This window comes from Nyctibius grandis, chromosome 1, assembly GCF_013368605.1.
Source record: "Nyctibius grandis isolate bNycGra1 chromosome 1, bNycGra1.pri, whole genome shotgun sequence".
In the NCBI taxonomy this organism is placed as follows: Eukaryota; Metazoa; Chordata; class Aves; order Nyctibiiformes; family Nyctibiidae; genus Nyctibius; species Nyctibius grandis.
Genome location: NC_090658.1, coordinates 19,389,869 through 19,413,579, shown reverse-complemented (window position 1 = coordinate 19,413,579; position 23,711 = coordinate 19,389,869). Strand labels below are relative to the sequence as shown.

General features: G+C 51.9%; 1 protein-coding gene across 3 annotated transcripts in view; it reads left to right on the top strand.

The window, feature by feature from the left end:
- Positions 1-13,802, top strand: part of STUM (stum, mechanosensory transduction mediator homolog) — a 50,944-nt gene extending 37,142 nt beyond the window's left edge. Inside the window, exons 3-4 of one of the 3 annotated variants that reach the window (XM_068405156.1) lie at positions 7,896-8,714; positions 12,837-13,802. In XM_068405156.1, the coding sequence (XP_068261257.1) occupies positions 7,896-7,936 (41 nt within the window). In that variant the 3' untranslated portion in view covers positions 7,937-8,714; positions 12,837-13,802. Of the gene's footprint in view, positions 1-7,719; positions 8,958-12,836 lie in introns of those variants that run through there. The other 2 variants (XM_068405173.1, XM_068405164.1) reach the window with 2 other exon arrangements.
- The last annotated feature ends 9,909 nt before the right edge of the window (positions 13,803-23,711 follow it).

Sequence of the window (23,711 nt, the reverse complement as noted above, 5' to 3'; positions counted from 1 at the left end):
ACCATACAGCTTGGAAATATTGCCCCAAAGCTGTTCCCCACTCCTGGCTGGACCCCACGAGTTTGGGAGGCAGAGGGTGGGTGAGCAGCATGTGGTGGGGATGCTCAGTCCAAGAGGTCCCCAACCACAGCAACAATATTTCATCCCGGCCCCTCTGATGGCAGTAGAGAAGGGTACTTTTTTTTTACTTTTACTAAACTGTCTGGTATCAAGAGGAGTCAACATGTCTGATGTTAGCCAGCTATATATCATCTGACAAGTTGCAGCCCTTGGCAGTTTCTTGCTGTCTCATTAAATAGCTGGGTTTTAAGTTTACTTACCATGCAGAGAAAACAATGACTAAATAAAGCAGCTCTTGGTTGAAGGAGAATAAAAGAAAAAACTCATTTTTTCAATCAAAACAAAGAACAGAAGTGATCAATTGCTCCCAGCTGTATCACAGCCCTGTCAGACCCAAAATGGTTTGTTTTTTCCATGTTTTGTTTTCATGTTAAAAAAAAAAGTAATAACTTAAAAAGGAAACAATGTTTCAATGCAACAAATAAGACATTTCATTTAAAAACACTGCCAGGCAACAGTTTGCTTTGGTTAGGTTTTGTTTGCCTGCGAGCAAACTATTTGATGCACTGGACACTGTTGTAACTTGAATCTGCAGCAGGGGGGAAATAGTTAAAAAAATATGAAACTACTGCCCACCTCTAGTCTTCCTCGCCTTGAAACAGCCGATTCCACGCATCCCTGTGAGGGTGCTGTATGATTGTGGTGGGCTAGAGGCAGGGTGCAGCGGGTGGTGTCTAAGCTGATGGGGGCAAGCAGTGAGGAGAAGGGTGGGAAGCAGCCGGGGCTGGGGGGCTCCGCTCTGGCATTCCCTGAGGGATGAGTGCCTCGCTCCCTGGATCAGGGCCTGCCTGTCTGTGAGCTGGTAGAGAGCTGGGTGGGAGGCAGGGAGGCTCGTTGCAGTTTTTCGTCTTCTAGTGCTAATTCTCAGCCATTAAAAGGGAGAACCTGCTGCGAGGGGAGAGCTTTGGGGATAATGTCATACTGTCTTTAACGAGGGGAAAAGGAGAAGAATTATAGGTCCATCAGGTATATTTCAATTCCTGGAAGAAGTAATCAAACAAATGACTTGCATGCATTTAGAAAATAAAAAGAAACAAAGTCAGCCTGGGTTTGTCGAGAGCAAGCCGTGTCAGACTGGCCTGGTTCCCTTCTGTGGCAGAGGGATTCATTTTGTGAGTGGCAGCGGCGCTCGGCCATCCCTCCCGACTTTTGGGTGCTGACACCATCTCACACAGTGTTCCTACCAGCAAGCCAGGGAGACGTGGCCTGGGTGAAAATGCACTTCAGAACTGTTCTCTAAATGCATTTTCCTGAACTGGAAAGATGTAAGGAGAGGTGTGTTGAAATGTCCCTCCTGAATCCAGCTCTGTTCGGTATTTTCATTCATGGTTTGATGATGGGCTGGAGAAGGGGATGACCAGCCCCACACCGCCGGCGGCTGCAAGGGTGGCAGGCACAGCGAGGGCAGTGTCCGCATTCAAGCAAATCGAAGAAACGGTCTGCAAAAAATAAATGCTACTCAGTAGAGACAAGTCTGAGACACTAAGGAAGGATTAATCAACTGCATAAATACACGCTAGGGAACAACTTGTTTTTCAGAGAAGGATGCGGTGGCTGCAGTGAGTCACAAGCTGCACAGGAGTACATTGCTGCGGAGGGAACAAACACCGCCCAGGCAGGTAGGAGCAGAGCCTGTAGGACATTAACTGGTCCTCTCACCTTTCTCGGCACGTGTAAAGCTGCAGCGAGGCTTGAAGCCAGCTTTGGAGGCTGTACTTCATGTGGAAAACCTGGAGAGAGTCCAGAGGACCGTGAGACAGCAGGCAATGAAGACGTTCAGCGGGCTAGTAAACATGAGAGGGCAGGAATTTAGCCTAAGACAGACTTAAATAACAGCAGGAAAGATCTGTGTGAAAATTAGAAGACATTTTGCCTCCAGTAAGGTCAAAATGCTGAAGAGGTGGCATGGCAGGGTCTGCCCTCTCTGTCACTGGAAGACCCCAAGAGCGGGTAGACCCACATCTGTCAGGAGTAAGGTGGGACATGGGAAGAGACTGACTGACCTCGAGGGGTCCTGTCCAGCCCTCATGTCCTGTGGGGTGCCCTTTAGCGGGATATAGCCCAGAAGGAAGATTGATTAAATGCAGTTTTGCTGTCACAATTACATTTGGCAGCACAATGGCACAGGGCATTTTCCCTGCTAATTTAAATGAATTGCCAGCTGGCCCCATTAAACACCACAGATATCTTCTTTAAGCAGCCATATGGCTTTGGGAACCGTCCTTCGCTTTACCTGCTGTCTGAAGGCAAAGGTAGATTAAAAGGAAGCACTTAATTCTTTTGCAAAATAAAAATAATCTGGACTCTTCCCTTGCCACTGCAAATATCCAGCCGCCCTTGGTGGTGGCTGGGCAGTGCTGCCGCACCGTACCCTCCTCGAACCCCTCGTCATGGCTGTGGGGACGAGGCATGGAGCTGAGGCAAAACAGAGCTAATTAGCTGGCCAAGGCCAACTGGAAAATGAGCCTCCTAAGGCTTTCTGGGCAAGTTTCCCTCTGCTAAAGGCACACCTTGTCCCCAGCCCACGCAGCACACGTCTTCATTAGCTGCATCGGGCAGAATGAGCCCAGAGGAACAGCCTTTCCAGGAACTCCCTAGCTGCTCAGAGCTCCTTACAAAAGGTTTTGTGCCATTTCTTGGCAGAAATGCCACAGAAATCAATATAGCGATGTCTCACTGAGGTGGCATAGGGGACAGATGTCAGGGACTGTTTGTCCAGGCATTGTTTCTCCAGGCATTGTTTCTCCTCTGACGAACGCAGCCAGGAAGTCAAGCCTGGTTTCCAAAGAAAGCCTTCGCTCAGCTTCTGGCCTCTGAACGACTTGCATGGCTGCGCCTACGAACGAGCACAGGTGCCATTGCTTGTGGTTTCACAGGACGGGGACTCCTGCTGCAGCCCCTGCTTCTGCAGCGGGCAGCTGACTCTCAGGGGCTGATTGCCAGCCCAGTAGTAAGAAATTACCTGTAATCATGCTGTCCACTTGTCACTCCTTTGCTAATTACAGTGCTCAGACCTTGCCAGAAGCAGCAGCAGATGATTGCGTAGTTACTGTATGCTTGGGCTCCATGGGACTTTGGAAAGCATCACTGAGCCTCTCCTCTCTGCAGGGCCCCTGCTAGGGCAGGTAATGCAGCTGCCCTGGGAAGGAAAGGGACCAGAAGGCACTTGAGAGGCTCGGAAGAGAACAACATCCTAAACCAGCTGGTAACCCTTCATGAGATGAAGGAAATCCTGAGGACAAATTGCCCACTTAGACCTATTATGGTTTTTTTTAAAATCTAAATAGAGCCATCCCCCAGACTATGCCTGAGGAAAGCAGTTAAAATATCCTTCTTTGCAGTTTCCTACCAAATGCTGTGATAGGGTAAGTTCTTAAAATATTGTAGGAATGTTAAATGCCACCAGGGTTTGCAGCACCCAGCCAGGCTGAGGCACGCCACGGTTGTGAGTTATCTGTGGGCACAAGCAAACTTGGCAGCAAAACTGCCAAAAAGCCGTCAGGTGTAGATTTCCCAGCTCTCAGACCGTGAATGGCATGCCGTACGCTGTCTGGTACACCGTGACGTCTTGTTTGCCACCTTCCTTCAGCGGTTCCCCTTCGGTCAAACCCATGAAATGGCAATGTCATGGAGGAAAGCGTTTGTGGGAGCATCCCTCAGAGGTGTTAGTCCATCCAGCCTGTCCAGCTTGGGGCCAGTGAGCTGGAAAGTGGATGAGGATTCCCCCATCCTCTTTAAACAAGAGCCCCAAACAATCCACTTCAAGTACAAGGATTTTAAATGATGTTTGGCCCTGGTGTGAATGTCTGATGGTAGAGCAGCTGTTCTCTGTTTACTCTGCAGCCCCAAATTATTTGTTCTTTTCTGGTTCTCTGTGTGTTTCGGATATATCATCTACAGTTACATTTCTCCCTCTCTCTTTCTTTCATGTTCCTTTGCCTCCTTTTGTTCACCATCAAAGTTTCACAAGGTAAGTTTGTTTCTGTTCTTCCTCTTCCTCCTTCTCCTCCTCCTCCTCACAGCCCGTGGCAGCTCCCCACGGAGAGCAGCGAGCGCTCGGCCGGGGCAAGCTGTTTGGGATGTGCTTTGGCCGGCGCTGCCTGCTCCCAGCCCAAGTCCAGCCGTGTGCCTGTACGTGTGTGTGTGTCCACCTGTCTCTGTGTCTGTTCTGTGGCCACACAGCCCCGGGGATGTGTTCTCCACCCAGCGCTGAAATGCCCCTTGGGCTGTCCCAAGGGCACCCTCAGAGCAGGGCAGGGACCTGTTTCAGCCTCAAGAGCACCCTGAGGCCACCTTCTGCATGAACCCAGTCCCAGCAGGACAGCCTGTGCACAGACTGGTTTCTTTTTGCCTGAATCTTACTCGCAGTGGTTTACAGAAGAAGTGCAATTTCAAGCAAACTTGATTAAATCAGTGATTTTGTGCGCAGACACTCAGACCAACTTAATCTTGATCCCAGAGCTGTCTGCTTTACAGAACTGCACCATAACTATGCTGCAGGCATACTAACGTAAAGCTGCTTCATACAGAATAGCTGTTCCTATGCAAGAAATGCAATAACTGTTTTCATATATAAACTAAACGTGAGCCCAAAGAAGGGCAACGAAGCTGGTGAAGGGGTCTAGAGCACAAGTCTTATGAGGAGCAGCTGAGGGAACTGGGGTTGTTTAGTCTGGAGAAAAGGAGGCTGAGGGGAGACCTTATCGCTCTCTACAACTACCTGAAAGAAGGTTGTAGTGAGGTGGGTGTCGATCTCTTCTCCTAGGTAACAAATGATAGAATGAGAGGAAATGGCCTCAAGTTGTGCCAGGGGAGGTTTAGATTCGATATCAAGAAAAATTTCTTCACCAAAAGGGTTATGAAGCATTGGAACAGGCTGCTGGAGGTATTTAAAGGACGAGTAGATGTGATGCTTAGGGATATGGTTTAGTGGTGGACTTGGCAGTGTTGGGTTAACGGTTGGACTTGATGATCTTCAAGGTTCTTTCCAACCAAAACGTTTCTATGATTCTATTTAATCAGTTAAGTCTGAAGTATTTTAATAAATAAGTTTAGCATAGGACAGGTCATCTTTTGGCTTACTTTGGTCACGTAAAGAGAGATACAGGCTCGGCCACTATAACTGGCTTCCATCCAGCTTCAAAACTGATAGCAGGACTGGAAGGATTTCTGTTGTACCTTAATAAAAGGCACAGCTACACAAGCAAGTTACTGTAAGCATAACCTAGCTTGCTTACTTTAGCTAAGGATTTATGGCATTCCCCAGCTCTCTGGTCCATGTGGTTGGTTGGTTTTTTTTTCCTGATCTCCCTAAACAAATAAAACCTATGCTGTAGACAAGCCGATATTACAGGTTTCCAATCAGCTCATGTTGCCTTCAGAGTTGACTCACACTTAAAACATAAATGTGTAAGAAATCATCATTTTTTTCCCCCTAGAAAAAGCTGTTTGAAAGAGGTGAGAGTGTTTCTGTTCAGCTGCACATGATGGGCAGCAATGCAGTGCAGGGTAATACGTGCTGGTAAGTGTCATGAATCTCCTCCTCTATTCCTTGTGCTCATTTAGCAGCAGGAGATCCAGACTCCCCGGGCTGGGTGAATGCATGGATTTTTCCAAAATATAGCAATGTTCGTCTGCTGGGGCCAATTCTTAGTTCAGCAAAAAGTCCCTTAAAGATAGGAGTCATGGCGCCTGCCGGTATTTTGTGTTCAGCTTTTTTAAGGGACTTACAAAAGCCTGACATAAGGGTTGGAAAGAAATATTAAAAAGCAACAATGGAAAAGTGCTTGAGGAGTTAAGCATTCTTCCGAGATGTGAAATTTCAGACTCATTTGAAATTCAAAATATAAAAATGACAGGCTACTTACATTATTTAAAGAAAGAAATAAAACCTCCAGACTTTTACAGAATCACAGAATCACAGAATGTTAGGGATTGGAAGGGACCTCGAAAGATCATCTAGTCCAATCCCCCTGCCGGGGCAGGATTGCCTAGACCATATCACACAGGAACGCATCCAGGCGGGTTTTGAATGTCTCCACAGAAGGAGACTCCACAACCTCTCTGGGCAGCCTGTTCCAGTGTTCGGTCACCCTCACCGTAAAGAAGTTTTTCCTCATATTTATGTGGAACCTCCTGTGTTCCAACTTGCACCCATTGCCCCTTGTCCTGTCAAGGATGGTTTATTTGCTTCTTTAAAAAGGAGATCTTTTGCGTTGATACTATAATAATAACAATCCCAGCTTCTCTTAAAAAGAGAGCAGGTAAAGCTCCTGGTGCAGTCATTGCAACCACCTAGGGAAGTGTTAAAAAAACCCCAGTGTTTTTCTCGTTATCTGGTGTCAGCACAAGAGCTGCGGGTGCTCTCCTATTGCCCTTCCCTGCCCTAACCCCCCAGGGGAAGGAGCCCTCCCCTGTGGGATTTGCAGCCTCCCCTCAACCACTACATACGGGATAGCAAATCAAGTGGGGCCCCAGTCGCCTGAGGAGCCGTGACGAGCAGCGGGACAGGCTGCTTTAGCCCTCGCAGCATTCCTGTGGCTGCAACGCAGCAGGTCCCCAGTGCCCGCCGGGGCCAAGCATGAGCCAACGCAGAGCCTCACCAAGGGCTTTGCTGCCTTGGTCGGGAGGTGTGTTAGGTCCCATGGCTGGGGGGAAGAGGAGAAGGGACAGAGGAGGAGGGATCTGAGCATTTTCCCAGTGCAATTGGTTTTGCTGCTGGAAAGCTCAGTTTTTTCCAGTCCCGCTGGATGGCTGCTGTGCCCTGGCAAAAGCACCTGTAATTCTGCTGGGCTGAAGCAAAGCAAGTGCGTAACAAGGCAGTCAGAATACCATCAGGGAAATGGCCCACAGAGGCATCCCAAGGTCTGTGTTTGAACTCTGACACATCAGCGTCCCCCTTCTCCTCCAAGAGATGTTTGTTCACCTCTGCAAACCGCAGTGCAAATCGTTTGCTGCTGGAGAGCTCTGTTCCCAGCACGGGAACTAAAAGGTGGGTAGAAGAAACCAGCCTCCTCTACCTGGCAGTGCTCTGGAAGGACGATGTTCAGACGTAGATCGCAAGTAGAGATGCGAGTGTGTCAGATGCACGGCCAGCAAGCTGCCAGGTCAGCGCTTGGGAACTGCAGCGTCCCTGGAGCAGTATGTAAGGGCATACATTTCCCCTAGAAAAACAGACTCCGATACAGAATTATTTAGACAGAAAATATAGCATTTCCTTAAAGGTTTTAGGTTATTGGGCTGTACTGGAATTGGTGGCCACCAGTACCTACTGTGCCTGTACAACCTCTTGAAGCAGACGTGCCCTGCCCACGCCGGGGCCGGTGGCAGGCAGGCACCGCAGCGGCAAGGCTGGCCGCCGGCAGCCGCATCACCGTGCCCAGGAAGGTGGTTGCACCCCATGGTTGCCAACAGGGCAGGTGTTGGCTAAAGCAAGGCAGGGTGGTTGGCTGGGCTGAGCCTGCCTGGGGGCAGCCCCCCCTGTTCTCCCACATGGTTTGCCACTCCTGGTGAACCAGGCTCATGGCTCCCTTGAGCCTCGCTGAGGGTCCTCATTAGGAATTAACACTAATCGTGTTCCCTTCCCCTCCCTCCTCACAGGCTACAAGGAACAGGGGATCCCGCAGCAGCTGTAGTGGCTGGGACAAGTATGGTCAAAGAAACACGGCGAGAGCTTACCTTTGGCAGCTGTGGGCCATGGACCTTTTCATTACCCTTTGTCTTTCTTCTTTTGTTTTGTTTCCTTCTGTTTGAACCTGGTTCATCTGCCCGTGCAGCGGAGCGGAGGTGCAGAGCGGCCGACGGAGACTTGCACTGATCCCATTGAGCAGCAGAGATGGGGCAAGCACGGCGTGGGTTAGGACTGGCCCCGGCCAGCGTGCGGTGGGCGGCTGATGATGACGATGAGGAGGAAGGTGCCAGGAGGAGGAGGCACTCCTGGCGAAGGTGGCACCTGGGCAGGCAGCTGAGCCAGGGGAGTGGGAGATGCTGCTTTCTCTCTCCTCCCAGGGGAAAGCAGCTGAAGATGTTTTGCCTCCTTTTTACGCTCACCATTAAAGGAAGCCGGCTGTGAACATCAAATGCCAAGGAGCTATTAATAGATATATATACAGTATGTAAAAGCAAACCAGTGGTACTTTTTTCCCCCCACCCCAAGAGTCCATCCTTGACTTCTTGGCAGTAGCAGAGGGCTCAGCCCAGCCTCCTCTGCTGTCTGTGTACATATGATGCTCAGTGAAGCTCCGTCCTTGCAGATGTCTTGAGAAACGTGCTTGCTGTAAATCGTATTGTCCTGCTGAACTGACCGGGGCTGTCCCCTGCTTCCATCTGCTGGCACCATGTGAAGACCAGAACTCCCACCAGCCCCTAGGGAGACTTTATCTAGCAAGGGACTGGTGCCCCGCAGTGCTTCGCCTCTAGGGTGGTGGGCGCAGCTGCGTGCTCTCAAAAGCTTCTAGTGTAAAACAAAAGAGGCTTTTCCTCCCCTCCCTCTGAAAGGGCCTTGCTGGAAGCATCTCCATGCTCTGGAAATGGATCCCATTACAGCGTGGCGTGTGCTCCTGGCTGAAGCAGCATCCCTACTCCGCTTCCCCGGGGTAAGTAAGTGCCCAAAGCTTGAGGATCGTGAGCTGGTGCTAACCAGGTGCTCGGTAGCAGTCGTGATTGGAAGGCCCGTGTTTTTGTAGTTTGAACACACGATGCTCAGAGCTGATTTGGGCACCCAGAGCAGAGTGACCCATCTGATCCTGGCTGGGCGAGAGGAGCTCAGCCAGGGGGGACCTGTGGCAGCACCCGGCTGCTTTTCCCCTCCAAAAAGATGACAGGAAGAGCCCTGCTGAAGGAGGGCAAAAGCGGGCTGCTGCTCTCACCTGGGGAGGGTCCTCCCAGCAAAAGGAGCTTCACACAAACCCGCTGCCAAACTGGGAGCCACCTGAGCATGACAGAGCTGAGACCCGCTTCCAGCCCCTCGCTCCTGCAGAGAGGCAGCCGGTGGGCAAGGGGATGACAGCAAATCCCGCTGCCTGACAAGCTCCTGGCCTCTCCTAGCACCACGGTTTGCTTTTAAGGCACGCTTTCACTTTCCGTGTGGAGCAGCTCCTGTCAGTTAAAATAACTCCTGTTGCAAAGAGAACTGAGTGCCCCTGAGCACACGTGTCTCCTTGCCTGACAATCTGCAGGCAGAAAGCGCAGAAACGCCTTCCCCGCTTCGAAAACACCCGGCTGTGCGCTGTGTGTTTAACCCTCAGAGGTATCACGGGTACACTGAGCAGGTCAGTCGCCTGCCGAGGGTGGAGGAGAGCCCTGCGCTGAGCAGGGTGCCTGTCGGCGATCCCCTCAGGGAGTTGGTGGGGTAGGAAGCTCCTTTAGGGTTTGCAGCAGCAGGAAACGCGGCTTGGCCTCGCTGAAGCCCCAGGTGCTTTCCTGATGACTGGGGACCTGCTGGCTTTAATGCAGGACCTTTCCTCCCAGAAAGTTTCCTACCTGCTCGATGCCCACACTTCGCTGCGAGCCCACAGCATGTGGAAAGCAGGCACCAGTGCCTTGCTGTGCTTCTCCAGCTAACTAGTGGTGGGACAGGACCCATCCAAACCATGTGTGTTTATCCTGCGCAGGCATCAGAGCTGATGACAAACTTTTTTCACCCCATCCTTTGTTGACTGTGTGCTATAAAAAGCTTTGGGCTGCCTGAACAGGAGAAAACAGCAGAGTCAGGAGCCTTGGGAGCACCAGCCTTTGCTGTGAGCCTACTGGCTTGCGCTCTTCCCCTGATCTCAGCAGCCTTAATCGGAAGAGCAAATGGAACCCATAGAATAAGGATGCAAATTTGTAATGCAAACAACTCATTGTATATTTTACCAAGACAGACTTCAGCTAGAGCAATGTATTTTGCAGACACCCCCTTTGTACATGTGCAAGTACTACCTGGTGTTTGAGCATGGCGTGCCTGAGCCAACACACTCAGCTGAACGCCTGCAGAGCTGCACAAGCCCCACCAAGCACATGTCCTACAGTTCCTATAGTCTCTAGGAGATATATGTTTAAACTGGTGCTTTGGCACATGATTAGCAAAAGGAGAGGAAACAAATCAACATCAAATGGATTTGTGGAAGACCCCTCAGATTACATTTAAAGCAATATTTCACAGGTCCTGGACAAATATTAACAGTAACCCCCTGCATCTGTAGATGGTAGACAGACATCGCTACCCCTGTTGTACAGCTGAGAACCAGCAGTGTACCGTAAGGTTAAATCACCCGACTCCAAAGCAAACCCATGGCAGAGCAGTATGAGCTCATACTGCTATGCTGGCCAGCCAGAAACGGGTATTTAGCAACTGCCCTGTACCCAAACTGGGGTGCTGAGCTCAGCTTTTTGGGCTGCTCCACAGAAAGCAAAGATCCGTAACATGGTGCTGACCAGAAAGCTTCTCATTTGTAATTTTAGGGGAAGATGGATGAAAACCATCAACTTTTAGAGACACATAAGCCACACAACACAGGCAGCAGTGAAGTGGGTTTCTTTGGAAGACAAACATCGATCGATGCTTCTTGTTAACCCAAGTGCTCAAGAGGACAAGCAGCGCGGTCATCCCACCACGATGCTGCACCGCAGCGAGGCATAGTTCCCTTGCTTTGCCAAGGAGAGGCTTGCAAGACAGCAGCACTTTGAAAAAATCAGCTCCTAGTAGGTCAGTGGTGGAAAGATGAAAACCAAGAGCAATCTGGCATCTGTGTTAAAGCCAAGGGATGAGCTCCTCAAGATTAGTGTTGCCACAGCAATCACCAGAAGGATTTCTGACGATGGTGTTTAACAATTTCAGCTCTCTTTGACCATTTCTACCAAAAGGACCAGTTAAGCAGGTGGCCACTGAGAGAGCTGTGCATCTGCAGCTCTGTGCCTTGCAGGACTGCATGGATCTTACAGAATTGAGCTTCAGCATTTACTGTGAGACAGAGAAGCTCTGCTCATTCATTTGCTACCTGGGAAAATAAGGGGTAAATAGGGTCCTAACCAGGAGCAAACAGGGAATCAGTAGCACAGCTGGAAAACACCTTCACAAGCTGCTGCTATGATCAGTGGGAACTCCTTTTTGAGGTTTATAACCAGTCATCAAGCCACCCAAACAACTCGCTAGCTCAGCTGCAGAGAGCGCGATGATCAACAGCAATGGTTACCCCTCACAGTTGCCAAAATGGAACAGCCAGTTCAAGTGCAAACTCTAAATGCTGCCTGAGCGTTGAGTTAGTTGCACTGCGGCCTTGTGATGGATGTGCGGGAGCCTCTGCAGACATGGGTAAGAGGTTTTAGTAGGCCACCTGGTAGAGGTGTTGAAGAGAAACGAGGCAAAGCCTTTGGGTACAGAAGCTCTGAAACACGAGCAGCCAAGCAGGGCTTAAGAACAACTTGTTCCAGTGTCTGTGAAGATGCATTCACTTTTAGAAGACGGATTTAAACATTTAGCGGACAGGCAGCACAGGAAGTCTCAGTCTGGGGGTGGTTAAACAAGCTGACGTTTTCACTGGGCATTAAACCACTGAAAGTCGTATCTCCTGTAGCATCAGATGTCAGACTGGCAGCAGATGCCCCATCCCAGAGACTCAGCACCTGTACAAAAGGTCCCCTGGGAACAAAAAGTGGTAGGAATAGCTCTTTGGCAGCACGGGCAAGGTTTTGCTGGCTTTTCTTGCCACATTTGGTGCTGTCTGTCCTTGTGCTCTAGTGAGGATGGGAGAATTGGATTAGTTGGGGAAGAGCTTGTATGGAAATGCTGCCCTGCCTGGGACTGCCACGGGTCTCCAGAGAGCATCGCTTCAGTTATGTCTGTGTGCTGGCTACATTTATTGCATGAGGGAGTTTGGCACCAGCAGCACTGCAGAGGAGAGGTGTGGGATTTACAATTTACTTTCTGGTTTTGCTCTATAAAAATTTTTCTTATTTTTGACCTTTCTATAAAATTGGTGAAGCCAGGAAAACAGCCAACGCACCACTCTCGAGGCTCTGAAATCTGTTCAATGGACACTCAGGACAAAAGGCCTTATTTCTGCCTGTTGTGGGGATTTGCTTAATTGATTTTAATTAGCACTAGACAGATTCCCACTCTCTGCTTTAGGACAGGAGCAATTTTATAGATTGGCCTTGCAAGCACCAAATTACATTTTCCCCAAAGCTACCCCACTGCAGTAATAATGATGATTAAAACCTCTGCTTTTTTCAATAGTCCTGATCAAAACCAGCACCCCCAAGCTCCCCCCAGCCCAGGGGGGAACAGCAGCACGCTCTCAGGCAACAGCAAGCCCCTGAGCCTGGTTTCAGGTCTCCGTGTGACAGATAGTGGGGAGACATGGGCTGCAGTGAGCTCAGAGGCTGAGCCACAGGGCAGGGGAAGCAAAAGGGGACAGATGGGATTTCAAGCCTTAGTGGTCACAAGGCGGGGGTCTGCTCAGTCCCATCTCTAACATCACCCCTCTTCCCTGCCCAGACTTCTTTTTCCTCCTCTCATAAGAGACGAGAGCTTTGTATCAGGGACAGACCAGGCAGAGCCCATCCCCTTGAGTAGCTCCCAGGGAGCCTACGGTGGGGAAGCCGGCAGCAAGCCAGATGTATGTGCATGGTGGCCACAACTCACGCAGTGGTGAGAAGAGCCATGCAGTGAAGACACAGGTACGAGTGCTAATTTGGCTCTTTCCCCCATCAGCAATGCTTGTCTTTCTCTTTAGGGCCAAATTAATCACCTGGCACTTTTACGCCTCTTTCCGGAGCGCTGCAGAGGGAGGCGACCCGCTCCTGGATGCTCGCCAACACCGGGGCTGGATAACTCGCCTCCTGCTCGTGGGAGCTGTGCCGTCCCATCCTGCTAGCACCCACCGTGCCGTACCACACCGCCGCTGCGAACCGAGCCCTGCCTCCTCGCCGGTGCAGCTGGACGGCGCAGCCGGCGAACGCTTGATCTGGTCTGAAGGCGCATGGCACCAGGCTGTCCCGATATCTTCTTCTGCTTTATAAATATAGATGTTTTAGATGCAAGTTTTACAGCTAAAGAGCGATAGTAGGTAACGAAGAATAAATGCAGTTGCTTCACCCCCCCATCTGCCAGTGACACGGTATTTTCTGCTGCTCTTTCCCGATTGTGAAAACCAGGTTTCTCAAAAAAAGGGCTTTAATGAAATAGTTCCTTGGTACTTGAACCCAGCCGGGCTGAACAGCTGATTTACTACTCGGTGGAAAGCAATTCCAGGTAGGAACAAAACCAAATGTCTTTTTTGAAATTTGTGGCCAAGTCGTAAACCTGTTTCATTCTGTGTCAGCCCAACCATTTCAAAGCAGAGCACGTTAACGTTTTTTCTAAGTTCATTGGTGTTGCCAAATCCATATTTACCGTGGAAAAGGTGCTATGGCAGACAGCCCCTGCCCTCCCGGCCCTTTGCCCACCTGACCGCACTTGCCACAGAGGCTCGGCATCGCTCTCAGCAGTGGCACGCGTGCCCGGAAAGGTCAGCGGGGCTTTGTGCCAGGAACAGCTCCGGCACGCGGCCGTGCGTTAGGGAGCGTTAGACGTGCAAGGTGCCTCCATCTGTGCAGCATCCCGTGCTTCCCAAGACAAAGCTGCATGTTCCTCCCTACGTGCATCGACTGTCACACAATTTATTAAAGATCTTTCAGTTCTGCTGGAAATTGCCCCTTGTCGTAGCCTCGCCGTGATGCAGGGGGTATTGTGCTGAGCTCCGTAGACAGCAAACTGTCTTATTGTTCTTCAGGGGGCTGTTTTACTCTGCCCTTCACTCCTACTTGTTTTGGGATGACCCTGTAGCTCACATACACACGTACGCTCTAGCCAGAGTGTATTTTATTACTATTCAACCCAAACTGCATCCTCTACAAGACACCATCAAGAGTTCACTGACACTGAAAGCCAGACACAAGAAGATCTGTAAGCTTGGCTAGATCAGATATTCCTCCCAGTCAAGAGCAATGGCTTCTCCCACATACTTGCTAACCACGGCGTGACAACACACCCCTGTATTTTCTAGCCGACTTCTCTTTATGCTCACACACACCATGCACTTTCAGGCAGAGCTGCAGTTTATTTTCCAAACTGGCATTCAGCATTTCCATCTCCCTGTGGGACCAGTGTGCTGTAAAACCCCAGGTGACAGTGGCATCAGCTGAACCAGGGTTAGTTACAGTGGCTTCCACAGGAGCTCATAACACCCACGAGCCATCCTTTTTCCTCTTGTCATCCGTATGCAGAACTAGAGCCAGGCTAAAATTCACTCCTGCTTCTCTTGCACCCACCCCCACTGGCTAGAGGGAAGTGACACCCCCCTCCCCTGTCCCCTCTGCCAAAACGGTGCAGTGGGATGTGAAGGGTTCACATAGACTCAAGGACGGACAAGTGGAGAGTAGCTCAATCCATCTTCCAGGTCTAAGGATGCTTCCAGCAGGCAGATCAAAGGGAATGCACGTTTGGGCTTGGGATCAAACCAGGGGCTCGCTTCCACTGGCACTGCTTGGAGGGGATGGCAGCGCTCCCCCAAATACCCAGCAAACGACCCCACCCTGACCCACACCTCCCTTTCCATCCACCTCACACGTACAGACACAGGCACTGCTCCACAGGCTAGAAGGGGAATAAGTTGTCCATTGCTGGCTCGAGCCCATGTTTTCCTTGGTTTTAGCCATGCTTGAGTGTATCAGGTTTTTCCACCCTAGGAAGGGGGGATCGGGTGCATGCCCACCTGTGCCATTTGCACCCCAACAGCGAGCCCACCTTTTGTTTTCATGCTGGAGCCCAAACTGAGGGGTTACAAAGGACCATTTGTACGCCTATTTATATCGCCAAGTATTGGATTGTGACTTGCTGTGTTTTGATACTGTGGATTTTTTTTTTTTTTTAAAGTTAAATATATTCTATTGCTGGACAGCTGGAATGAAATGCAGAGTCTCTTTACGTAGCCTGGAGAAACCCCATCAGCCCTGCAACAAAATGAGTCTGCCTCCCACATCACCTGAGGAGAGGAGGCAGGGGCCAGGGCATGGCTTTCCTAAGGAATCAATGACCCAGAGCCTTACACGGGAGCAGAGGGGTGATGAGGAGCCTTACCTGCACCTCTGAAGTGGAGATGAGGGAGGGAGAAAAGCCACCCTGTGCACACACCTACCAGCAATCTTTCTCACCTGGGTTTTCTTTGCAGTTTTAACATTGCAAAATGGCTCCAGGCACTTTATCCCTGCTACCCATGCGAGAGCAGCTCCCATGCTGCCAGGAGCTCGGCCACACGTACCCGAGCAGAGCAGACCTCTGCAGGTGGCAGAGCCATCGCAGGGGAGCTTTCCTACGAAAGGCAGCTCTGCTGCAAGGGCTGACAGCCTGTCAAAACACATCTGCACATTTTGACCATCCACACTTCATGCTCCCTGCTCCTCCTGCGACATGCAATGCCTCGAAGTGCCACTGCTCTGCTCCCTACCGAAAGCCACCGCAAGTAGGGAAACACATGGGAGATCCAAGCTGAACTTGTCAGGGCTCCCCTTGGTCATTTTTGAGACAGGCAGGGGTCTAAACTCTCTAAGCAATTGCTCATTCATATCAAGGATGTCCACAACCTAGTAGTTTTGACCCCAAACATTGGCACACAGGTAGTTTCCAGGCTGCCAAGCTTCACCTGGCCCTGCTTGGATGCCTCACGTCTGTAGGAGGTTCCTTGCAAACACAGGTTTACACAAGCAGCTTGTCCAACACCAACTGTCCTCTGTGCAAGACACCTCACAGCCCCCATCCCAGCCCCTTGGGAAAGCAAGGGCTGCAGCCATCGCCCCATTTCTAGCCCAGGCGATGTTCAGAGAGGATGGGGGTGCCTGCAGCCCTGGTGGGAAAGAGCCAGCCTCTTGCTCCATCAAAATCCCAAATCGCTGGAGGGGTGCAACGCTGCCACAAGTCATGGTGGGCTGCAGGGAGTAAGCCTTGAGCACATTTCTCATTGTTATAGTGGGACTGCGTAGTCCCTCGCATGCCCTGCAGCCCACGACCCACCCTCAGCTGCTGCTGCCCAGGGTGGTTTCCTCCCTGTTGCAGTGCTTTGGCTCTGCTGGGAAGGGGGAAGGTGGCACCATGGCACAGGGCTCGGTAGCATCTGATGCCCACCCAGAGCAGGCGCAGGGCTGGCCTCCCTTTCCAGGCTCCCAGCCTTTCCGACAGGCAGGGCAGGGATGGATGAGTCTGGCAGTGCAGAGGGGAGGAGGTGAAAGGTGTCTGGGAGGAAATGCAGCTGTGCCCATGATATTCACCCTCCACAGCCCCAAACGCAAGGGCAGATGTTTGGAGACACAGTTTGAGAGATTAAAGCGTGCTTATCCCCGTCTCCAAATTGCCAGCGCAGCGCAATGCTCCTGTTTGCATGGGCTCACGCTGGAGGGGCAGCAAGAGGCCAAAGCCAACCCTGGAGAAGCGGGAGAGGGCACCCATCCAGCCATGGTGGGGGACGTAGCCATGGGGAAGGTGACAGCACAGATCCCACTTCATCTTCCCTTGCAAGCGGTGCCCAGCACAGACCATTGGTAACCACCTGACCCGGCCTCAGCAAGGGACACCGCACAGCTGACACACCACTGCTGGGCTGCGGGGACAGCCAGCCCCATGCAGCTTGTCTTTAATGAGAAGAACAGGGAAGGATGCAGACTTCTGTTTGCAGCTCGGCAAGGCAACAGCTGCAGCAAGAACATCAGAGGCAGGGAGCCCACTGAGGACCAGCCTTGGTAACAGAGCGGAGCAGAGCAGCTGAAACAGGCAGCAGGTCCAGCCTGGGGGGCTTCAACGGGACTCAGGGGACCAAACTCTGAATTGGTGCAAGGCCAGTGAGAAGGCTCTTCTCACACCCCATGTCTTTGAGGGATCTGGTAGGGGAGGCAGTAAGCTCTGTTTCACTTGCCACATCTTTCTGTTCAGGCTTTGCCCCTCAGCACATGAAGTGCTTTGGGAAGAAAACTGATATATAATATTATGATACTACTGATACACCCATGCAGACACACCATCACGTGGCAAATCCACTAGAGAGATCTGGGATAATTATCTTGGAGAGATTTCTTTACAGCCCTGCTAATGCACCTGTTTCAGAAGGGGAGGGGGAAAAAATAAAAGACCACACAAATGGAAAGTCAAAAACTAGAGCTTAGTGAAGACTGACAAGCCATGGGGAAACCCTCTATGCCTTATCCTCATCCAAGCACCATCATGAGAACAGGTCTTTCCCTCACCTGGAGGGACAAGCATCTCCAGCAGTTTTTCAGCCCTGTGGGCTTTTGGTGCCCACATCCCAGGGAGTGCTCTGGCATCAGCTGGCAGAAACCCAGAAGGTTTTCAGGGGGTTAAAAGAGGCAGAGAGACAAGAGGTGATGAGCACAGCCTGCAGCTGCTGCTGGCTTCTCAAAGGGGCAGCAGCACCAGCTGTGCTGGAGCAGACACCAAAATCCCTGTTCTGAGAGCAGCCTTGAAGCCAGACAGCACCATCACCCAGAGACTCAGGGAACAGGGCGACCAGGGGGTTCCTGGGGTTCTTACCCCACAATATGCTGGCCCTTGCCAGGAGACAGCAGCCAGCAAACCTCCAGCCCCTGAAGAGCTGGAAATGCCCAACGCAGCCCTGCTCTGCCCTTCTCCAGCATCCCATGACTGGGCAGAAGCCAGACCAGAGCTGCTCCTGCCCCCCAGCACACAGCCAAAGCCCACAGCCACCCTGCCCCAAGCCCCACACAGCATCCCTGGGCAGATGTCCTGCCTGGCCACCCACCTCCTCCACACCACACAGCCCCAGGGGAGGCACATGGCCACTACACACACCTCTCACCCTGATTTCAGGTGCAAACTAGCTCACCCCCCAGCCCAAGAGCAGGGCCTGCCCAGATACCCTCACAGCACAATTACAGCTTCTCCTGTAGCTCCTCTGTGCACCCAACCAGTGCAGATCAGCCATAGGGTACCAAGAAAACACCCTCTCTAGTAACCGCTATGCAACAGGGAAAATTACCCTCCATTTGCACTTGCAACCCCCCTCAAGCTAGGCTTTTTCCACCTCCACAACTCCCAAAAACACAGACCCCCACCCCAAACCGAGCTCACCTCTTCAGAGCTTCCCCACACTACCAGGGCACATCCAGCCCTACAGCCACCCTTGCTGGGAGCCACACAAGACTGCAGCCCAAAGCACTAATGACACTCCCATGCTGATGAGGAGTGACTGAGGCTTTATGCATGAGCCAGAGCAATCAGTGTGACCAGGTGTGCTTTGCATGAGGCCATCTGGGAGAGTTGAGGCTGTCGGCTGCTGTTCACCCATGGGGCAAAAGCATCTCAGGCAGGAGGGCTGCAGTCAGTCTCAGCTTGCAGCTCACCCTGACAGGGAGCCAGGGTCTGCCTGCAGGCAGCTCTCACTGGTAGCAATGAAGAGACATGGAAATACACTGCCTGGGTGTTATATCATTTAGAGATAAATATATAGAAAAACATATTTTCAATTATATTCTGTTCAAACTAGCCTGAGCAACCATTTAAAAAAATAATATCCCTGCAAAAGAGAGTTATTGCAAGATATACTATCTCAAAATCTTCAAGTCATGCAGTCCAAATATACATTCAGATCTAAATGGAGCTATGAGAAGGTAGCAACTGATCCTAGAAGCTAATATTACAATTACAGGCTACTTCGGAGCTTGTTTGCAAAGGAAAATCGCAGCCCTGTGGAAGAGGATGAGAACTGCAAGCCTAGCAGGAGCACACGCTCGTGCCCTCAGAGGAAGTGATAATGTGGCAGCCAGAGCATCCATGCAGTAAAAAATTGTGCCACACAACCAAGTGCTAAGTGGATGGTTGGACTCGATGATCTTAAAGGTCCTCTCCAACCAAAATGATTCTATGATTCTATGTCCCTAAGTAACTTTGGACTGAGACTTGGGTGCACACACTTGTTCAGTCTGCTCCCATTTCCCACTCAGTCCTGCCTGCCGAGGTGGGCAAAGTGAGGGGACTGAACCCTCCAGGGAAAGCCTAAATGCTACCTCCCGCAGCAGGAGCCCGTGGGCAGCGCTGGTGCCAGCAGGGATTTCTTCACCAGCCCTCGGTGTGGGGAGCTCTGGCTCACACTGGTAGCCCAGGCGGTGGCAATCTCTGGCTGACATGGAGCAGCTGCCATGGAGGTTTGCTGCCCGCTGCCTGCCTGCAGCGGCTTCTGAGTTCCCCTTCATTGCATGCAAACACACACAAAAACCAACACAGTCTGGCTCTCTTTCACCACCAGACATTATTCCAAATATTAATATTTTAAACTACCTGGTATTTATGTCCCAGGAGGGATGCAGCCAGCCTGGCTCTGCTGTCTGCCCCTCCAAGGTGTCGTCGTCGCTCTGAGTGCCATAGATGTTTAATGTCAGAGGTGCCCCTTCCACCAAGACCTGAGCAGCCCAAAATTTGGGCCCAGTGGGGCTCAGCATGGCGGTGGCTTGCTCATGGCTGTGCCAGATAAGATGCTTCTCCTGCCCATGCCTGGAGAGCTGTTGCACGGAGCCGTGCGGCCCGCCTGGAGCCATCCCAGGGTACAGGTGTGAAGCTGCTGGGTGCTGATGCACCTTCAGTTGCCTCCAACCCCACCGAGCCACTGCAGCTCAGGAGAAAGTGGAATTAAAGGCTAAGGCTGACTCCAAGGCCTCTTCTGATTCTTCCCCAAATGGAAAAGGTCCGTTCTAGGAAACAAATTTCCTGGAGGTCTAATTTTAGAAGAAGGCTGTTTCTGCTAGCCCTGGCTGCCGCGTGCCCCCTGCCTTGCTCAGTCTGGCTCCCCGGCTCTGCTCTCCCCTCTCCCAAACCCGCCAGGGCAGGTTATCCACAGCAGATATGGGGTTGCGGGTAGCGAATGCAACTGGGTACCTCGCTGCTAGCGACATGAAAGAGGATTGCAGGTTTTTAAGGGGTGAGTTTTGGTCTCAGGCCAGCCAGATGAACACCAAATTCCATTCTTGAATTCTACGGACTAGTGTTGCTTTTCCTTCTCACGTTCCCTTATCCAACCCAACCCCCTCCTTTTACAAGAGAACTAGCTCTGCGTGTGTGTCCCTGCAGGAGAAGTCCCCGGATTCTTGTTAGGAAAAACAGCATATAAAACATCTCAGAGCAAAAGCACTTCCTGAAAGGGAGGGCAGTTGTTAGAAATTAAAGTATTTGCTTTTTGTTTTCTGGCTCTGGTCATCTTTTTGAGTAAATAATTTTGTGCCTCTATTTCCCTTCATGCTCCTTTGTCCAGGTGGTTTCAAGTGTAAGATTTTTACATCAGGGAAAGTGTGTTTGAACACCCTGGCAACAGGGAGGGCAGGGACCTGACCCCAGATCTTGCAGGACTGACAGTGTTAACACACATTGAACAAATGGCAGGGGATAGAAAGTCCCAGCAAGTAGAAATCACCAGCCCTGAGCAGGCAGTGGATCAGTGCTGGCAGTGGATCAGTGCTGGCAGTGGGATGAGCTGGCAGGGCCCAAGACGTGCATCTCCTACAGAGTTCGATCCGGTGCTGCCCTGAGTAGGGTTTACTCAGGAGCCTCCTCCACCGGCTTTCTGTTCAAAGCAGCACAAGCAGCAGCTCTCCTGTGGTCTCTGGCTGCTCCGGGGTGGAAGCAGAGTTTTTCCCTGGAGAGAAGCAGACGCCATGCGAGACAGGTGACTTAAGGGTGGGGGAGAGAGGTGGAAAGAGAAAAACCTGCCAGTGTAAAAGCAGCACCAGCCCCTGGGACATCTCTCAGAGCAGTAAATCCTCACATAAAGCATTTCCAGTGCCTCACTGGAGAGCATCACTCGTGGTGGGTCAGGGGCCTGACGCGCAGGAGGTGGCAGACCCGTGTCCCCAGTCCCACCATGGAGGTGTGTGAAGCAGGGTCCTGGGCATTACAGGGTTCATCCCTGGGGCCCCAGGGTGGGCGTCTCATGCTGCTTGTGGGAGCAGAGTGTGACCACTTCCATGGACTTAAAACCATGCAGAAAAAGCACAAATCAAACCAACAGATACCACAGCGAGGCCCTGCCTGCCTTCCCCATTTGCAGGGTTTGTTTTTTATTTTATTTTTTACACTTCACAATAACAAAGAATGAATTAATGCTTTTACTTTCATTGCTGGATGTGCTCATTGTGCGTGTGGCCATTTTGCTTCAGAAGGTCCTGTTTTAAAATCTTGTCTAAAAAAATCCACTTGTTTATCAGATACCCAAAACTGAGAGCAACTCACACCCACACAACCCACCAATGGCTCAGAGATGAACAGAACTGCTTTAATTCCTGGTGTCAGGGAAAGGATTGGAGGGATGTCACTTGTCTTGGAAACCTGATGTTTGCATGGTGGTTTTCCTCTCATGATGATTTTGAGTGAGCAACCAAAGCTGGCAGGTCACAGCAAGCCGAGGGCTTGGTATCCCAGGGAGAACAAAGCATCACGACCAACCTGTGGTCACACACTTCAGCCAGCAGCACCCGCATTCCTCCCAGGGAAGAGAACGAAGCGCAGACCCAAACGAAACTGTGAGTCAGAAAGCTGGCCCTCAGCGTGGCAGGGGCTGGCCCTCAGGGGGACATGGTGCTGGGGCTGGCAGAGAGCTCCAGCCCTGGGCAGTCACAGCAAGGGGAGACGTGTTTCCCCAGTCTCTCACTGCCAGAAACAGGAGTCTCTACCCAGAAACAGGATGCGGGTGTCATGAAGCTCTTCATCCGGCATGGAGCTGCTCGGTGGGAAGGGGTTGTATTCATTTCAATGATCCCCCCAGCTCCCAAGGGGAGCATCGACTGGGAGAACTGCCGGGGATGGGTGGCAAATCCCAAACCAGTGACGCCTGGGGACCAGGCAGGGACGGGCAGAGCGCCTCAGACAACCCCTGGGAAGCTCCTTCCCTCAGGGAACGGCACCCCCCTCCCGTGGGGCCCGGCACCCACCTCCCCGCAGGGCCCGCCCGGGCCTGGGCCGGCCCTTCCCGCTCCCCCGTCCCCCGCCGCCGCCGAGGGAGCATTGCCACCTCCCGGCCTCCGCGGGAAGCGCCTCGGCCCGGGAAGCCGGAGCGGGAGAGGGGGGGGGAGGCGTTTTTAAGGTACGGTGGAAAGGAGCAGCCTCAGCACAGCCCCTTTTGGGGATTCAAACCCGACACGAGCCCTCCCCACCGAAACCTGGAGGGTGCACAGACCCCCCCTAGCAAGGCATCAGCACACACGTTATTTCCAAATCGGCGGGGACCTGGAACTGTCAGGCACATCCCCGAGCGAGAGCAGCTCGGGAGGAGGGCATCCTTCTGCTCAGCACCCCGCAGATGCTACTTGGCCTCCCTCGCACACCCCCTGCAAAGTCACCCCCTGCCACAGCACCAAAACCCTTGGAATGAGACGCAAAGGCAGGAGACTTCCCACCCCGGCAGCTCCCCATCCCTCCCCGGCCGCACCCAGCGCCCGTGGCAGAGCCGTGGCGGGCAGGGGACAGGGCAAAACCCAAAGGGGCTGCTGCCAGCTTCGAGGCTGCCAGGCTCACCTCGCTCCCGGGGCGGCAGTGAGGGCTCTCCAAGGGGAAAAAAACCCATTGCTGGTGGCACCAACCCCAAAGTTGCAGCGTTTCATTGCTCTGCACCTCAGCATTAAAAACAACAACAACAAAAAAACCCAAAACCCCCAAACCCTCCCTGGCACAACTGAGATTCTCCCCACACCTTCATTTATGGCCAGCAGTATGTAAGTGGCAGCAACTGAAGTAATTTATTTAAGCAATTCAGACCTTCCTTTTGGGGTCTCATTGCTCAAGCAGCGCAGCTCCCTCCAGCCCATTCTCGGGGCAGGGGCTCTCCCTGAGAGGGCCAGGCAGTAGCACCGCCCTGCATCATCCATGGCATGGGCAAAACACCTCTTGAGGGGCTTCCCAGGGACTCCCAAAACCACACCAGCTGGTACCACTAACAAACAACTCCCACCACGTGAGCCTCAGGCACCTATCAACCACCACAGCAAGTCCTGCATTTTCAGAGGTTGCAATGCCCAGCTGGTCCCCAGCACCCCCTTATTTATAGGAGGTTCATTCTTGCAAGTAATACCTAATCAGATAATTAAGAAGAAAATTAGCTGTCCCCTCCCCACCTACAGCCTGAGCAGGCTGCCTGTACCCCCGTGGCACTGCTGGAGGTGCTGGCAGGCTCTGTGCTGTAACAGTGGAAGCCTCAGCAACACATGAAGTTTTCTTTGTTGCATTAATATAAGCACTGGCCTCTCTTCTCAATATTGAGTTTATTAATCCCAGAAGTGGCAGGGTGCCCGTGGCTTTGCTTTGGGGATGCAGCAAAGCCGGGCAGGGGTGCAAGAAGGGCTTTTGCTGTGGTGTGTGCCAGCTTGGCCCTGGGGCCTGCCCCTTCCCAACCCAGTGCATAAACCTCAAGGTCAGCAGGCGCCAGTGCTCAGTCAGGAGGGGTTTCTTTGCCTGACTTCTTCCCTTTCCCTCTCCGCCACAATGTTGTGGTCTTTCCTTAACTCTCAAGAGGGGTTTTAACAGAACACAGTTGATGTTCTTATTCTTTACCTTCTGATTCTGCATT